General features: G+C 40.0%; 1 protein-coding gene across 5 annotated transcripts in view; it reads left to right on the top strand.

The window, feature by feature from the left end:
- unc13c (unc-13 homolog C (C. elegans)) overlaps positions 1 to 16,433 on the top strand; it is a 114,534-nt gene that overhangs the window by 43,073 nt on the left and 55,028 nt on the right. For all 5 annotated transcript variants that reach the window (XM_086188250.1, XM_086188260.1, XM_086188270.1 and 2 more), the window contains exons 11-16: positions 1,646 to 1,761; positions 2,059 to 2,222; positions 5,062 to 5,218; positions 5,670 to 5,738; positions 12,582 to 12,671; positions 15,751 to 15,879. In XM_086188250.1, the coding sequence (XP_086044376.1) occupies positions 1,646 to 1,761; positions 2,059 to 2,222; positions 5,062 to 5,218; positions 5,670 to 5,738; positions 12,582 to 12,671; positions 15,751 to 15,879 (725 nt within the window). The remainder of the gene's footprint in view (positions 1 to 1,645; positions 1,762 to 2,058; positions 2,223 to 5,061; positions 5,219 to 5,669; positions 5,739 to 12,581; positions 12,672 to 15,750; positions 15,880 to 16,433) is intronic.

Below are 16,433 nucleotides of genomic sequence, written 5' to 3' on the forward strand. Positions count from 1 at the left end.
ATAAATATTACAGATTTTGTCTTTTTATGAAAAAAATGGTCTTTATTTCATTACCCCATGAAAGTTATGTATTAATACCCCCAAAACTATGATATTAGATGAAATACCTGGATGCCTCCCTTTGTTGTTTGTCCTTTTTAGGACCACTTTATGTTTGTCACCGATAGCTAAGCAACATCCGTTTCAACAATTTGTGTCGAAGAAGATAAGTGCTTTCTGTCTCTTTCATAAAAAAAGCCAATTTTCTCAAAAGCGAATTTTTTTTCTACTTTGCAAATGTTGAGATTTTAGTAACTAAATAAGTAAAGAAAATTAATTATTAAAGAATTAAAACAACATAATGTTAAATCAAATCAAATGAAGAGCCATTTAATCCATCTTTTGCCACTTTTGATATTCTGTCATGTGGTTCTTGAGTTCTCTCGAACCCAAAGTCTACTTCATCTGACTGGTGTGAGCTCAGTGGACCGTCTGAAGATATGAAGATCACATGAAGATGAAATGTGGTCGAGTGCATGTGGTCATTACTGTTCAAGTCCTTACAGGACCTGTGGTTTCTGCTGTTTCCGCTCTCACACATGACCGCATTCATCATCCTGCATGAGGTTGGATGGCACCATAATGGAAACTCCAACTGCTGCAGAAGTATTATGACCAGAGGCTGCTCCCGTTGTTTGTCTCTCTAGCTAAAAGGAGGCAATTTGTGGTAATAGTGACCCCTGCCCTCTGTTGCTGCACTGTGTCTTTTTAAATATCCACTATTAATGTTTAAACAGGCCTTTGATGGTGTGGGTGTCCACCCCTCCAACGGCTCTCCTCTCTAAGCCTCTTCAGCTCCTCTTCAATCTGGGCTTTTGTGTTTATAGCACACGTCTGTTACTTTGCCTCGTAATTATTTTTCACTTGTCTGTCTCTTGACCAATTGACTGTAGAGGAAAAATTCACTCATTTGCCACAGTGAAGATGAATTGTATATGAGGGCATTTGCAGTCTGTAACGAACCTCAGCATCTGTGGCGTCATTCGTTCTCAGACCTCTTAGGAACGTGTTTTCTGGCATTTGTCAGCACGCGTGAGCTCGGAAGAAAAATGAACATTGTACATGATGCCACGGCAGTAATGTTTCTTGCATTAATCCTTTATATTCACAAGACATATAAGGATTTTGGAGTCTAATATGTCACACAGATATGATGGTTGGCAAGGATAGATTCACTATGTTGGACAATCAAATAATTTTTTCACGTATATCCTGTCACTTCCTGGAAGCACTCCTCATGAGCTTGATCAAAGTTGTCTTACTTGAACAAACACATTATTTTTGTCGCCTTTTTCTACCATTTGTTATTTAAAAAGTCGAATGAGAAAAAAAGAAATCAGTCTGTTTCCCCTGTGGGAAAAAAAGATTTGTTACTGTGTCTTTTCAGGTAAATGTATTTTCAGTTTAGCAGCCATATAGCATATGAAGTACCAGTTTAAGCCAATATGTTGGTAGTCTTTAGTTAATTTTAATTCATTCCAATTAGTTTAGACCAGGACTAAATTAAAGTTTCAGAGCACCAGAGCCAATATTTGTCAAAGTTCTGTGCCGCTAAATCCATGTAAACTGAATTGAATTGATTGTGTCGCCTGGTTGTGTGTTACAGATAAGAGGACCGACAAGTCTGCTGTTTCTGGTGCCATTAGACTCAAGATCAGCGTGGAAATGAAAGGGGAGGAAAATGTGGTTCCACCTCATGGCCAGTACACCTGTTTACATGAGGTAACCATTACATTGTGACTCAGGATAAGGAGAAGTAACTATATATGTCATATCTTTTCTAGAACAGTTATATTTACTAAAAAACAACAACAACAACAACTACAGGTTGTGAGTATATTTTCAACAAAAACTCCTAACATTGTATTCCTATAGGAACACGTTGAAACTGTCTCCAGCTGTGATGAATGTCTTAATCTACTGGCAAACATCGAGCAAAGACGTCTCTTATACTACTTGCTGTGACACTGTGCTCCATCACCGTATCTGGTCCTCTCTTATCTCCCGTGCCACTCACAGAACCTGTTCCACTACTTGACCGAGGTGAAGAACAGCGGGGTAGTGAAGATCCCGCAGGTGAAAGGGGACGAGGCCTGGAAGGTTTACTTTGACGACGTGTCCCAGGAGATAGTGGATGAGTTTGCTATGAGATACGGAGTGGAGTCCATCTATCAGGCTATGACGTTAGTACCACCCTGATCTATGGCCTTTTACTTCACCAATCTGTCATTGTCTCATTTGAGAGAGTGGAAAAGAGAAGCTGATAAGAGAAGGAGAACAGAAGGAGAAGAGGAGTAGTAAAGATGTCTCCTCAGCAGAATTAGAGCTTGCAGGACTATCGAGCTCCTAAGTTTGATTGATTAATTGCTGGTCCCCTGGGAAAAAAAACTCCTAACCTGCCTCCTAACATTGATCATGGACATACATAAACACTCGTTTCCCGCTCTGTCTCCCCTGATCCGCCATGACCTCGACCATCCATAAATAGCACCCTGAACGTGGCTTCCACACACACATACATGTAAAGAGCCGGATATTAAAATCATTATGTATTGATTAGGTTCATGCGATGCCATGTTATGTTATGTCGTTTTATGTAACGGCACCCACTTCTGTGTGAAGTTCTGCGTGAACATTTGCGCTCTAACCGTTGGAAGTACTGAGGATTTCTTTTGCATTTATGGTCACACTGTAAAGAGTGTAGCTGTGAGCTTTACTGATATTCTGTAGAAAAATGAGCCCCTCGGTGTGTTTGATCCACAAGTTTTCGTTTGTAAAACTTGAATGACCTTTCTTGAGGATACTTCAACATCCAGCATTAATGGCATTTACATCCACATAAGTAAGAACTCCAGCTGCTACTGCCACAGCATGTTGCTAGCAGTGCATTTATGTCCCTTTTAAATGCGGTGCTGCTAGGAAGTTCTTGGGTGACACCTGCTTCAGAGGAGCTACACGCAGCAAGATGTGAGAGATGTGAGATATTCTTGGGTTATTTAAGTACAGACAAGTCAAGCAGGAAGTGGCCTTGTTAGCAGCTTTTCAGGTGGAGTTAATGCTTCAGGCTTGATTCATTTAGGATCTTATCAGGAATTTATGAAAGGCCCCATCTTTCTGCTTTCTCCATCACAAAACCTTCACTCCCAGACACTCATGACATGATAGCTGCATAAATCTCAGCTGCTGCAGAGACTCACTCTATTGGCTCCCTACAACCGCCAACATACTACAACATATACTCCATCATCACTCCCTAACTGCCTTATCTCTCAACCCCCATTTCTCTGTCTCTGGTTCTCATAATGTTTTTCTCATTTTTCTCTACCATCCACAACAACAAAATGATATATGAGTGTAGTATGTAGCATCCATTGGTAAAAAAAAAAAGGCATTGTAAGAGAATTAATATGTTGCTTTTGAAAAATTGGCTGGGACAGAGCTCTTAAAGTAGCGTGGTAGTTTAGCAGATGCCATCATCAATTTTTTTTTTTTTTTTTTTTTTTGCACTGCTCTCCTTGCTCGCCTAACCTCAAGTGCTCCTGGCTAAATTGGAGGCTGAAAGCAGGGTAATTAAGGAGACCTCCTGATGAGAACACATTTGTGTTTCTATTTGTGTGCATGTGAATGTGTGAATGCACATGCATTGGCTGCACTCAGGAGGGGAGTAAATCTGTGATCATTACTTCTTTTCTATGGAGGTGATGCTTCTCTGAGCAAGATTCTTAGCTTCAGTATCTCTGTACTGTACTGCCAACATGCAGCTCAGTAATACTCACTTGTTACTTATAATAAATGAAAATGTTTACTTTCGTTAATGAAATGATTCCTTCCCTCACATTATATAACATATTATATAATTTACAGAAATGTAATTCCAATTATTTATCCCACAGGCAAAGGCTTGAGAGATATCAGTTTAATTCTCCTTTGGAAACAACGATATGTAGAATCAAAGCCTAAGATAATGGATGAGATTTGTTTTTGTTGTGGGGCATTTTTGCATTCATTAGACGGCTGACAGGGAGGGAGAGGGAGAGGGGCACAACAAGCAGCAAAGATGCGGATTTGTTGACCACATAAAAAGTGAGATTCTACGTTTGATTGCATCAAGAAAGAGCATTAAACACTGTACTGCAAAGAGCACCAACTAAATACAGATATCTCTTTAGGTTTAGGTTTATATTATAGTTAACATGCAGATTATTGCACTTTTACATTTTTTTTGTGATACTGAATAACAAGGTTTTTATGTGCCGTATGGATGGAGGTGGAGTTGGCATCTGCTCTTAATATTCACTACACTGTTAAAAAGGAGCATATGCTCCTCACTCAGGCAGAGATCTGTGCTCAACACAGGCCTCTCAGGCTCGGGCCAGCAATTAATTACTGCTGGGTAGTGTTGTTACAGATGTGCGTGCGTGTGTGTGTGTGTGTGTGTGTGAGTGAGAAAGCGAGTAGAGAGAGAATAGTATTAGTACACCACATACAGTAGTCATATTGCCATGGTTTATCGTCAAAGTTACTAGTGCCTACTTTGCAGTCTTCAGTGATTTGGTTAAACACCTTTATTTTCTGTGGATGATGCTCAAGCTCAGTTCCCTGTTAATGTCGTCATATATTCTTCTTTCTCTGGGAGTTATTGTTTAATCCTGCAAAGTAGTCAGAGGGTAAAAAGAATGAATTAATACGACACTGCAAAATGTCTGCTCAGCTCATGTTTGTAGTTACTGGAGGCAATGAACAGAAAAGGGGGAAGGGATTTTTGTGAGCTTTGGTTTTATGTGCTCTGGACAGTGTTCTACTTAAAATCCGTATTTTGTGGATTACCTACGGGCATATTGAATCTTTTATCACCTTCTCCGCCTGAAAAATTTTAGTTGATGTGTGGACTCAGATTATCTGTAATTTTCCCCATGGCTATCTGTGAAATAAAATCCCAGACATTATGTCTATGTCCCTCATCATGATGCCACGAATAACCTGAGCTCACTACAGGGAATGACTATTTACTCTCCACTGCAGGCATTTCTCATGTCTGTCGGCCAAATATATGTGTCCTGGTGTACCGGCAGTGATGAGCAACCTGCTTGCAAATATCAATGCCTACTTTGCCCACACCACCACCACCACCACAACCACTGCCTCTGCCTCTGATCGATTTGCTGCTTCTAACTTTGGGGTAAGTGTACCTAATCTTGTCTTTCAATCTGTCAAAAGTTTTATATAGACATAGAGTACAAAATAAAATTGTGAGTTATGATCTCTGGGTAAATCTGTGTAACGTATTTTGGTGTTCTATACCCAGATATTGAACTACTGACATTACGGTATTTTGTTGATGTGATTTGAGGTATTGTCTAAAATAAATGTGCATCTAAAATCAACAGAACCTCAAGCCAGTGCTTTCCAATTGGACATGTAATAAACTAAAGTTGTAAGGTATTAAATATTATTCCAAGGCATTGAGCTGAGTCTGTAGCTAAACCTCTGCATTTTATATCAGTGAGTAAAATTGAATGACTGCAGGCGTACCCGTTCTACTGAGCATGCAGTGTCGTAAATTTTTCAGAGAAAAAAAAACCCCGTGTCTGACATTCTGAAACTGAATTATGTTATTCTCATCCTGCCAGAGGGAAAAATTTGTCAAATTACTGGACCAGCTGCATAACTCTCTGAGGATAGACCTCTCCAAATATCGGGTACGTATCAACAGTTTGCTGGTGGTGGGGTGTGACTTCAAAATAGGGATTATTTTAACTTTTGTGTTGAAAAAAAAAAAAGCTGCAAGAACATTTGTAATTTTCGATGGAAATATAGGTTGTTATTTAGTTTGCTACATTATTTTCATGCTCCTCTCAGCCATCGTATTTTTGACTGAGATAATGGCATCCATGCCTTCGTCCTCTTGGCTGATTTGTTAAAAGCTCCCTGGTTCACTCAACTTTGTTTACAGTACAGTGTGTGCTTACTATATCTGGAATGAAGCAGCAACAGATTCACATGGATACGAATACCGAATGGGTTCTGTTCTCTCTGCATACATGATATTAACTGGACAGTTTTCTTCCTTTGCTGTATTTTTCTCCCAGTGCAATGCAGTTTGCCTGATATGAAACACACAGTAAAGTCACTCAGGATGCAAATACCAGGGATTAAATGACAGGATTATAGTAAAGAAAATAGGATCATAGCTGTGTGTGTGTGTGTGTGTGTGTGTGTGTGTGTGTGTGTGTGTGTGTGTGTGTGTGACGTAATGTGAAGTATGGTATTTTATGATGTTACATGGACTCTACTGTCCCTACAGTATATGCAGAAAAAATAAGGCAAGTTTAAGATTACCATTACTGTTCAAGGGAAAAAAGACTATTTGAGTCCATCTTAATTTAAGGTAATTTGGAATTAGTCCATCACCGTTTCAGATAGTGGCCCCACTGGTGTAATAAACTGACTCTGCAGTGTCCCGCAAATACCTGGTCATGGATTACGACACTGTAAATGTCTGAAACTAGGGTATGTATTCCCAATGTAAACTATAGCACCAACAAATTAACTCTGGTCAACAATATAACGCATTTTACTTTGAAAATACATTCAGCTAATTATGCTGCTAATTATAAGCCCCCTGCCATGTTTGTTTATATAGGCACATTTCACTTTGAGGTAGTTAAGAGGCCAGAGTTTGTTTGAATGTAAATTGTACTGCAACAGTTCTATAAAGGCTCCAACAATCAGTGTATGTAACAGTATGAGTAGTTGCAACAAACTGTACCTTTGTGAGAATAACATTATTTTTTTTTGTTAACAATGTCAGGAAAGTATAGTCAACTTAAAGACATAAATGACCCTTCATTAGAGTGTGAGTGGAACTAATTTCCCATTCGTTACATAAAGGCTTTTAAGCCTGGAACCAAGCAAATCAAAATGAATCATCGTGAAAACAAGTAAACAAAGAAAATTCAGGAAAACTGAAAAGAAGACAAAGTTTGTAAATAATGTAAGCAGTCCTAGAATTCAGCAGTGGCAGTACCTCGACACTCAGCGTAACATACACAGGGACAGTAAACATTTCCAGCACAGGGAGATCCAATCATGTAGGATTACTGGTAGCGTAGGACTTGATATCATACAAAGGTGAGGCTTTGACAGGAGTGTGTACCATCATTTCACAATCTCCCAGCCAGTTCGGATGGGTACGACATTATTGCTAATAATCAAAACCTCTGTGGAGACTATGAATGTGATTTTCCACTTCCGTAACATTGCTGTTTAGCTCAATGTAAAATTATTTGGGGGAAAAATGATAACACATATGGATTAGATAAGACATCATCCCCCCCAAAAAACTGATATGAAGAAAGTGGAACCTTGCAAACAGAAATTCATTTGCGATAGCCCCAGCTCTGGCAGTGCAGGGCCACCAAAGGTGCTGCTGTATTTCTACTCAGGCAGATTGAAATCCTGACATTCAGTACATAATCTTCTAGAACAATCCCATGAGAGCTAATCCTGTTAGACACAATACAAACACACACACACACACACACACACACACATACACACGTACACGTACACACACACAGACACCAACTCACCTCCATTCAGCTGGTGCATAACACAATGAACTGTAACTGAAAGATGACCCTCTCACTTTTAATGGGACGCGAAAGGCAACGTGCCACTGAGTAGGTGATTGCTTTAGTTGCCTTGTAGTGTGCCACGGCTCATTGTGTGAAACTACGTGAAATTACAGAGACACAGATTACGGCTGATCCTGCTGTCCAACCATGAAGACACAAAAGAAGATATGATGGGGAGGGGGCAGCAAGTAGATTGCGATTGTGAATGAGATAGAGACAGAAAGAGAAAGAGAGGATTTGAATGAGGCATAGAATTTTATGTGCAAATAGCAAGAGAGGGATAAAGAGGTTTATGCAGAGGGGTACATGAAATGAGGGGAGAGGGTTTCAGAAGACGGAAGTATGATAGGGATTTGGAGAAATGAGAGATGGCTTGGAAAGAGGATAAGAGAAACAGATAAAGTAGGCATGGTGGGTGGGCAAAAGAGGAGGAGAGATAGCTTCTTTTGTTTTCAGGTGGCCTGGCTGTCTGACAGTGACACGTTCACTGGGAGAAATCACAGAATATCGCATTAGGCTTCGCTGGCCAGCACTGCCCCGCTGATCTCTTGTCAAGCCTGCTACAGAGCGAAGATTCACACACACACACACACACACACACACACACACACACACACACACACACACACACACACACGAACACACAGATCATTGGCTACCCTCTTTCATTCTTCCACTTTCTGAAGTCATCCCACAGAGAAATCCTGCCACGATTGGACAGGAATAAGATTCAGATCTGGCTGCTCCATCGGTTCATCGTATGGATTTCCCCATAATGACATTGTGGGAGAGATAGAGTTTGATTTTGTAAAACTGAAGGCTTGAATCAGCAGAAAGGGAGAAGGGGTGGATCCAGGATAAAACTAGAAACAAATTCAGCTTTGGCAGTTTGAGTCTGGTCTGGCTTCACTCCGCCTACACACACACCTGTCAGGGCAAGTACACCGACTTTCACGCAGAAGCTCAGTTACTAAATTCACATGTAGCTCGACAGGAATGACAGCTCACATACACAACATGATGCCAACAGCCTATAAATAAGCTAACACTCACAGCCTAGGGTGCAATAACTAGAAATGCATTTGCCTGTAGCTTAACAATTTACAGTGCACACTCATTTAATTAAATCCAAAAGCATATTAACTAAATACCCCGATGAGTTGAAGATACCCTGAAAACAAAGCTTAAAAACTGTCAGTAAGTCAGTAAGATTGATAACAATGTAACGTACATTTTTGATCCTAAAACGCATTACAGTACCAGCCTCTTAATGTCGACGTCACATTGATTCCTTTTCATAACGTACATAGGCAAATGAGCAGATTCCCAATAGTCATCATTTTTTCTCTTAAGCCCTCAGCTCATGTGAGTTGCACCATGAAATCAGATGAAACTTAAGTTATGATTACCAGGAAACTGAAGCACAGCTTTGTTGTCTTATTTTGCATTAAACGTACCTGTACCAAAAGAAGAAATGACTACAATTTTGCACATTCTGCACACACAGGCTTGTTTTGAGGATTTTGGTAAAAGGTCAAACGTATTAAACTGTCCTGATTTAATTTATTTACATTCAGCTTTATTTGTGACATTACACGAATGAGCCGACTATGACGGGAGGGGAGAGGTGACAATATTTGGCTGTAGCCTATCAGGACCCCCAGTCAGATGGGGCCGTTCTAAAACCAAGTGGAGAGCTGCCACTATTTTTCTCTACATTTGTAGTGCTGATGGCCCATCAACAGCCAGGCTGCTAGTGTCTATAACCTCTGAGTATATTTACTACAAATGCATTTCTTCAAACTTTGTTTTAACAGCCCTGAAGCACATTGGCAGACTTCCACTTGTCCCTCAATAATCCCACAAATGCAAATGCACAAGTAGGAAAAGTGCAACTTTTATTTTGTGTTCCTGTACAGCCAACAGAATACAGTTTCAGCCCTGTGCGATCTGTTAGCGCAATGCCAACAAGGTAGCGCATCCTCCCCTTAGCATTCAGATCCTGTTGCAAAGGATTTTTGGTGTTAGTTTAACTTGGACTCTTTGATATAAAAGGATGTTTGTTCAGAAACACCCCTGAGGGTTGTGTGGTGTTCTCTGAAAATCGAGGCATGTGTCATATTAAACTGACCTATAGAGAATAGATCACTTCATGTAAAAAAAAGCCAAACAAACAGTTTGTTGCTTTCTGAAATGCAGCAGTTGATGGTGCCTTCTTCAGTGACAAAGAGTGTAAAGTAGATGTTCCCTATCTGCCACTCCCTTTAGCAGAATTGTGTCATTTTCTGTAACACTAAGCTGTTAACAGAGGCGACAAACTGTCAACAGAGGTGACATGACACAAAGAAAAAGACATAGCTTTGATTATATCTTCAATGTTGATCTATAGCACTGACAGGATACGCTCACTGTTGAAGCTGCAACCAGCATATTCTAATTTCTTGAGAAAAAAAACATAACGTATTCCAGCATTGTCGTTGGGATTATCTTATTTTTGCAGGGCGAGTTTTCGGAAACACATACAGATGATGTCAAAACCCAAACGCTAATGCAGAATATACCTCTGAAGAAACCTCGGTGACAACCTATAACAGGGGAAAAAAAGTTTGTCAGAAGGGCACATGACTCGATGTCTGACGTGCTCCGCTGCCTTGGAAAATAACAGGACACAGACACATGAATATTTATACCTTATTAACCACATGAGCATAGTGCCGATAAGTGACCTTAACATTTGAGATATATACATGTAACACTATTTCTTATGTTACAGAGTAAAATTAAAACGCTGATATATTTTTTCTACATTAGTCACCACATTGAAAAATGACAGCTGTCGATTGTTGAAACGCTCAACACACACACCAACACACTGACACAATCACGTCTACCTTTGCAGTCGTGCTGTATTCCTGTGACAGTTAGAGGTCCAGCGCCTGTCAGCCACTACTTGTTGCCTGGTGATTAACCCTTTTTCACCACTATTCCTGCCGTTGCTCATCTTCACATTTAAAAGAGTGTTCATTGTAATTTGAGTGTGCCCTCCACTATGTCTTATCTTTCACTTCAGTTGGATGTTTCAGCTTCTGTGTGCAGAAAGATGGACGATATAGAAAGAATTTGATGCTGGAAGGCTGCTTTTATATTCGTCTACTGAGATTGAAACCCCCCCCCCCCCCCCCCCCCACGTACCTCACTTTGAATCTGAATTTAAAGTGTGCAAGGGGATATGTGGCAGAGAAAAAAATGGCTCTGTGAAAACATCAGTCATTGTGACGTCAGCAAGAGAGAAATTACAAAGTACTGATAATTATTAAGTTTTGAAACCGACCTTGAGATCAGATTTGAGTTAAATCCTCTTCAGTTCACTTGCTTTTACTGAAGATGATGCATTTCTGGAAACTCATTTACAGTGAAAGACGTTTTACAATTATCAAATCGAAGAGAGGCTCGTTTTGGATATAGAGAGCTGGTTTTGGTGATGGGACTCAATTCCCTCATCTGCATCAACTTCAGTGAGTGACGGTGAGCACTTGACTCTCTTGACCTCAATCAGCATAATTATACTGCTACATTAACTTCTGATGGGGAAGAGCCCAGACAGACAATATTACATTTTGAATGAATATATTGATTTCGAAACTTGGTCGATCACACCCCCACAACCAAAGAAGGGCAAAGAATTATTTTCTTAAATCGAGGTCTTAATGCATCACCATTTCATACTCGTTACACTTGGAAAGCTGAGGTCTTAGCGGGTTCGCTCCCATTATTTTTTCTGAATTATGTTATAGAAAAAAAGAAAAAAGCCCCGATGTTGCTTTTTGCTTATCTGCCAAAGCAACTGATAAAAGGCACATGATGCTGCAAGTGTTGCATCTTCTCTCAGGAGATAACAACGTTAAAGCTTGCAGTGGAAGATAGAATTCATGCTTTAAGGAGCCGGATTATTTTACTTGTGTCTGAAGGCAACATTTATTTGAGGTTATTGTGAAAGAAATTACTTTTTTCAGAGCAAAAGAAAGAGTAGTGACTGATGGCTCTTATGTGCTCTGTATACGGCTGGCTGTACAGTATCTGCTAGGAAATCATTTTATTTCCCTGATATTGAAGGATTTGTAGGAAAAGAAATGTACCAGCATCTGTGTGCGGCTGAATAAATCATCTTTAAAATTTTGAACAAAATTTTCCTGGTTGAAACTAATGATGCTCCAACTGTAATGTTGCTTTATCTTTATTATCTCATCAGTCAGTGATGATGAGAAATAAACTACAGTTTCAGCAGATCGCTGACTGTAAATCATTAATATGCCTCTCAGTTTTTTCACTTGTTTGTTATTTATGAGACCAGTTTAACATTTGTGTGAACTTACTCTAATTGGGCAGAGTTCCATTGTCTGTTTTCTGTCTTTGAAAACGGGTCAATTTAGATAATTTATCAACCGGATAAGAACTCAGTGTTTCGCACGTCCAGAGGATTGATCTTATTGAGCTCTCCTGGGCTGGGAGGCCAGGCTGCAGCAAAGATCTGACTCTAAATATCTGCTGTACATGTGTTATCAAGGAAGAAGAGACATAGAAAACAAGCAAAATTTTATCAGAAGAAAAAGAGAGAGGAGAAGTAGGATAATATATGGGGCAGTGATGCCTTTCCTCAAGGCTGTCAAGGCTTTATATGCTCCCGTCACGGTGCTCTGCACTGCCTGATGACTTCATGGAGGTTTTCATCAGCAGAGACCTCCCTTGTCCACTAAATGATTAGACAGACAGTCATTTTATTATGATTGCTGGGGGTTGATCTGTTATCAATTTCAATGTTTTGGCCTAAGTGATGTGATGTGTTGGCTGAGGGTCATGAGATGAATAAAGTCTCTTTTCAACAAGATCTTCACTCCACCTCTCCAGGATAATTTTCCTGCTGGGAACCCTGAACGTCTCCAGGATTTGAAGTCTACGGTTGATCTGCTGACCAGCATCACCTTCTTCAGGATGAAGGTAGTGTGTGCATACGTGTGTGTGTGTGTGTGTGTGTGTGTGTGTGTGTGTGTGTGTCTGGAACAACTGGGATGGGCTAACATGGCACTTAAATTAAAAGGAATCGAAAGCAACATAAACAGAGTAATAAATGATGATGGAGTGCAACAGTAACTAACCTTTGCAGTTCTCTGAGATTTGTTGTGTCACATAGAACCTTTTATCGTAGAAGTGCTGTGCCCTTAACTGAGTGACTGTGACACTCAGTTGTGGTCACAGCCATAAAATCACCCAACGATCATTTGTAAACATAAACTCGGATTGATTTTGGGCACATTTCATTTGGGAAAAATCAATTTAATCTCATAATTCCTGGGACTGACCTCTCTTCACACCACTGACTCTTCAAAAGGAAATGATGTATGATTTTAGAAATTCTTGACTGTGAGTGAACAGGCTGTGTTTGTGTCATGTGTGTCGACTTCCATACTACAGTAAGCCTCTTACGTTAAAATGCTTCCAGCTTTTTTTGTTTCCTCCCACTCCCTCCCTCAACAGTATCTTTTCCTGCTATATAAAAAGCTCGGTTCCATTCTTTTGGCGGGAGTGTGGGTGAAGGGCTGGAGCGCTGAGGCACAGCTAAAATGGCAGCTGTGAGCAAAGGAATGAAAACTGTCACTTTAGGTTACCAAAGCTTTCACTCTATGCCATGGCCATGCTGAGCTATACTGTGTAAGCATCGCTTTACTTGGTAAAGTGAGCTACACTGTTACTACATAATGTGCTGCACACACACACACACTTAAATGCCACTCTTGCCACATCAATCATGATGTACATAATGGATTTAAGTAGGTAGACCTTGTCGACAAGGAAGTGATGCCTTATTTTAAATATTTCAAACATGTAATGTGATACCATTACTTAGGAAGTGGGCATTTGGAGAGTGCATACCTCAAGTTTACAGGTTTATTTAAAAATAGGATAAAAAACACAGCTATACAATGAATATACACCAATAAAGCCAAGTGATAATACATTAATAATAATAAAGGAAACATGTTAACATGGAATGGGTAAAGGTAATACTAATCGAAAGTTCTATCTTTCAAGAGGTTTTATGGATATAGTGTTTACAGATGTAACACTTCAAGTTCCTCTGGTAAGTCGTTGAAATTGGGGTACCAAAGGTAATAAATGCCACCTCAAACCTGAGTCAGAGGACCTCAGTGATCCCGAGGAATTTAGCATTTAAATACTGTACTGACAAGTAGTCAGGCAGTGGTTTATTTAGTGATCCAAACACCAATAAAGAACATTAAAATCTATTAAAAACAGCGCATCAATGACGAGATGTTTGCTCTCCCTCTGGTCTTGGTCAGTGCATGTGATGCTGCACTCTGCATGATCTTTATCTATTAAAAAATTAAGAGTTCAAAAATAAGGTTTCAGATTTAATAGTGTTTTCTCAGTAGCCATGTTGAGAGCTTGGGGGGGCACACACACACACCTGTCAGCAGGGCGTGATTTAAAACCGCCAGCACTTCATCCTCTTGGCAATTAAACATGGTCTTAAAAAGATAGTGAGCAGGAGCAGTTGGATTTATTTCAGTGAGAGTTTCTGAGAATTTCTTCATCATCATCATAATCATTCAGTCTTACTGCTGCAAATGCTGGATGGTTTACATTCAGCCAGATTCTTGTAAGAGAACCTGTCAGTTGTTAAGAAAAGCATCCCAAGGTTATAAATTTTAGATATCCTCTTTGAGAATTCACCTTGAGGTGTTGGCCACAGCGCAGGTAACATGGAGCTCTGTTATTCTCCATTGATGCTCTTGTTTTCTGCAAGTTTTAAGATCCATTTAACATGAAAACTGGTATTTTATTACTCTGGGTTTGGCTGAGGTCGCCCGGGCAGAGGTATATCCTCTACATGTTGCCTCTAGTTCCCAATATTCCTACTGGTTTCTTGCTCAAGCTGTGTGAAAACCATTACTGATGGTTGGAAAAAAAAATGAAAGAAGTCATGATATCATATCTTAATTTTCATAAAAATTAAAATGTCAGTGGCAAGTCAGCATGTTTATTGGCAATATTATGATTGAGAAGTGACATTATTTCCCATCCACTCTGCCTCAGTACTGGATGTGGAACTTTTAATGGAATGACTTGCTGTTACATCATGAGGAGTAGAGCTGAACTAATCTCACAGGTTGCCTTCCACAAATGTTTAAGGGCTAGTTCAGAGTTTTTTCAACTGGGGTTATAAGAGGCAGTCACACATACAGTACTGTGGGGCTGACTCCCAGTAGATTTGGGTCAGTGGGTCTTCAAGACAGCAGCAGCGCTCTGATGCTCAGGTCCTCGTAAAAAATGCATTCACCTAATATACGCTCAGCTACATGTACACTATATACGCAACGTTTTCACAGTTGCTCTTTTACTGTCAGAAAACCCTTTCATACCCTGCACTGCATTACAGATCAGCTGTTTGATACTGCTGGCTGCTGTGGAATACATAAAAGAGCTGTATAAGTAGAGCAATGAAAATGTTGCAAATGTGGTGTAAATGTAAATAGATATAGATTTGTTTTCAAGTGGATGTTTATTTGTTGGATGAAATATTTTTCTTCCAGGATCCCATCCACAACAGCTCATTCAGGAGCCTCATAGTAACAGGTACTGTCGCTTTCTCGGTGTAGAAGACATGCTGACCCAAATCTAAAGGTCAGATGACTACCTCGTACAACCCCACCTCAAAAGAAAAAACCCAAAACAGAATTATACCTTTACTAGGAAGGAAATTAAACTGAAAACAAACAGTTACAGTTAGGGAGCAATTTGTTAAGTAGTCCAAGCTCCTCTTAGCTGACTATGGCAGCCTTCAGTAACACGCTAACTGATGCGATTGACTGTTCCATTTGTGGGGGTGATGTGATTACATTATGGCGGCTTTAACTTCCTCCGTCTTCTATGAAAGCCTTCTAAGAGAAGCCTGAAAGCATACCTATGTATTAACAGTGTGTGTGTGTGTGTGTGTGTGCGTGTGTGTGTGTGTGTGTGTGTGTGTGTGTGTGTGTGTGTGTGTGTGCATTTATAGGTACAAGAGCTTCAGAGTCCACCGAGAGCCAGTATGGTGGTGAAGGACTGTGTTAAGGCCTGTCTGGACTCCACGTACAAATACATTTTTGATAACTGTCATGAATTATACAACCAACTCCTCGACCAGGTAAACAGCGTGTGTGTCTTGTTGTGTCACACATTTGTTGTCTAGTTCTGCTCATCAACCTTTTCATTTCTTGAAAGGCAGAATTCTGTTGCACAAGTAAACATAAAGACTCTCCAACAATACTGCACAGTGCAGTTAAAAATAAAGTAGACAGCTACGGGTTGAAGCCTCTTCTGCACATTATATCCTCCACAGATGTGGTGAGAGAAGCAGCATTGATTTCTCATTTGGACTGACTTGATGTGTATAAAGGGTTGGCTTCATATAGAATCTTCCCCACTGTAGAGGTCCAGTATTTGGGGAGCAAAGCAATCAAACCAATAGACGTGAGACTACTAGAGAACCACTCTAGCTTCTGATAAATGCTGCATGCAATCATGCATGATTTAAGGAGACTATAGACCGAGCTCTGTGTGTTCACTCTGTGTGAACCTGTTCTGTGGGAAAAGATGAAGAGCTTTGGTACCAGATATGTCACACATCTACTGCAATCATCATCATCATCATCATCATCATCATCATCATCATCATACAGTTCCTTTTTACCTTGACGT

Source organism: Aulostomus chinensis, chromosome 2, assembly GCF_037954235.1.
Source record: "Aulostomus chinensis isolate RoL2024-O1b breed Wild chromosome 2, RoL_Achi_v1.0, whole genome shotgun sequence".
NCBI classification, from domain to species: domain Eukaryota; kingdom Metazoa; phylum Chordata; class Actinopteri; order Syngnathiformes; family Aulostomidae; genus Aulostomus; species Aulostomus chinensis.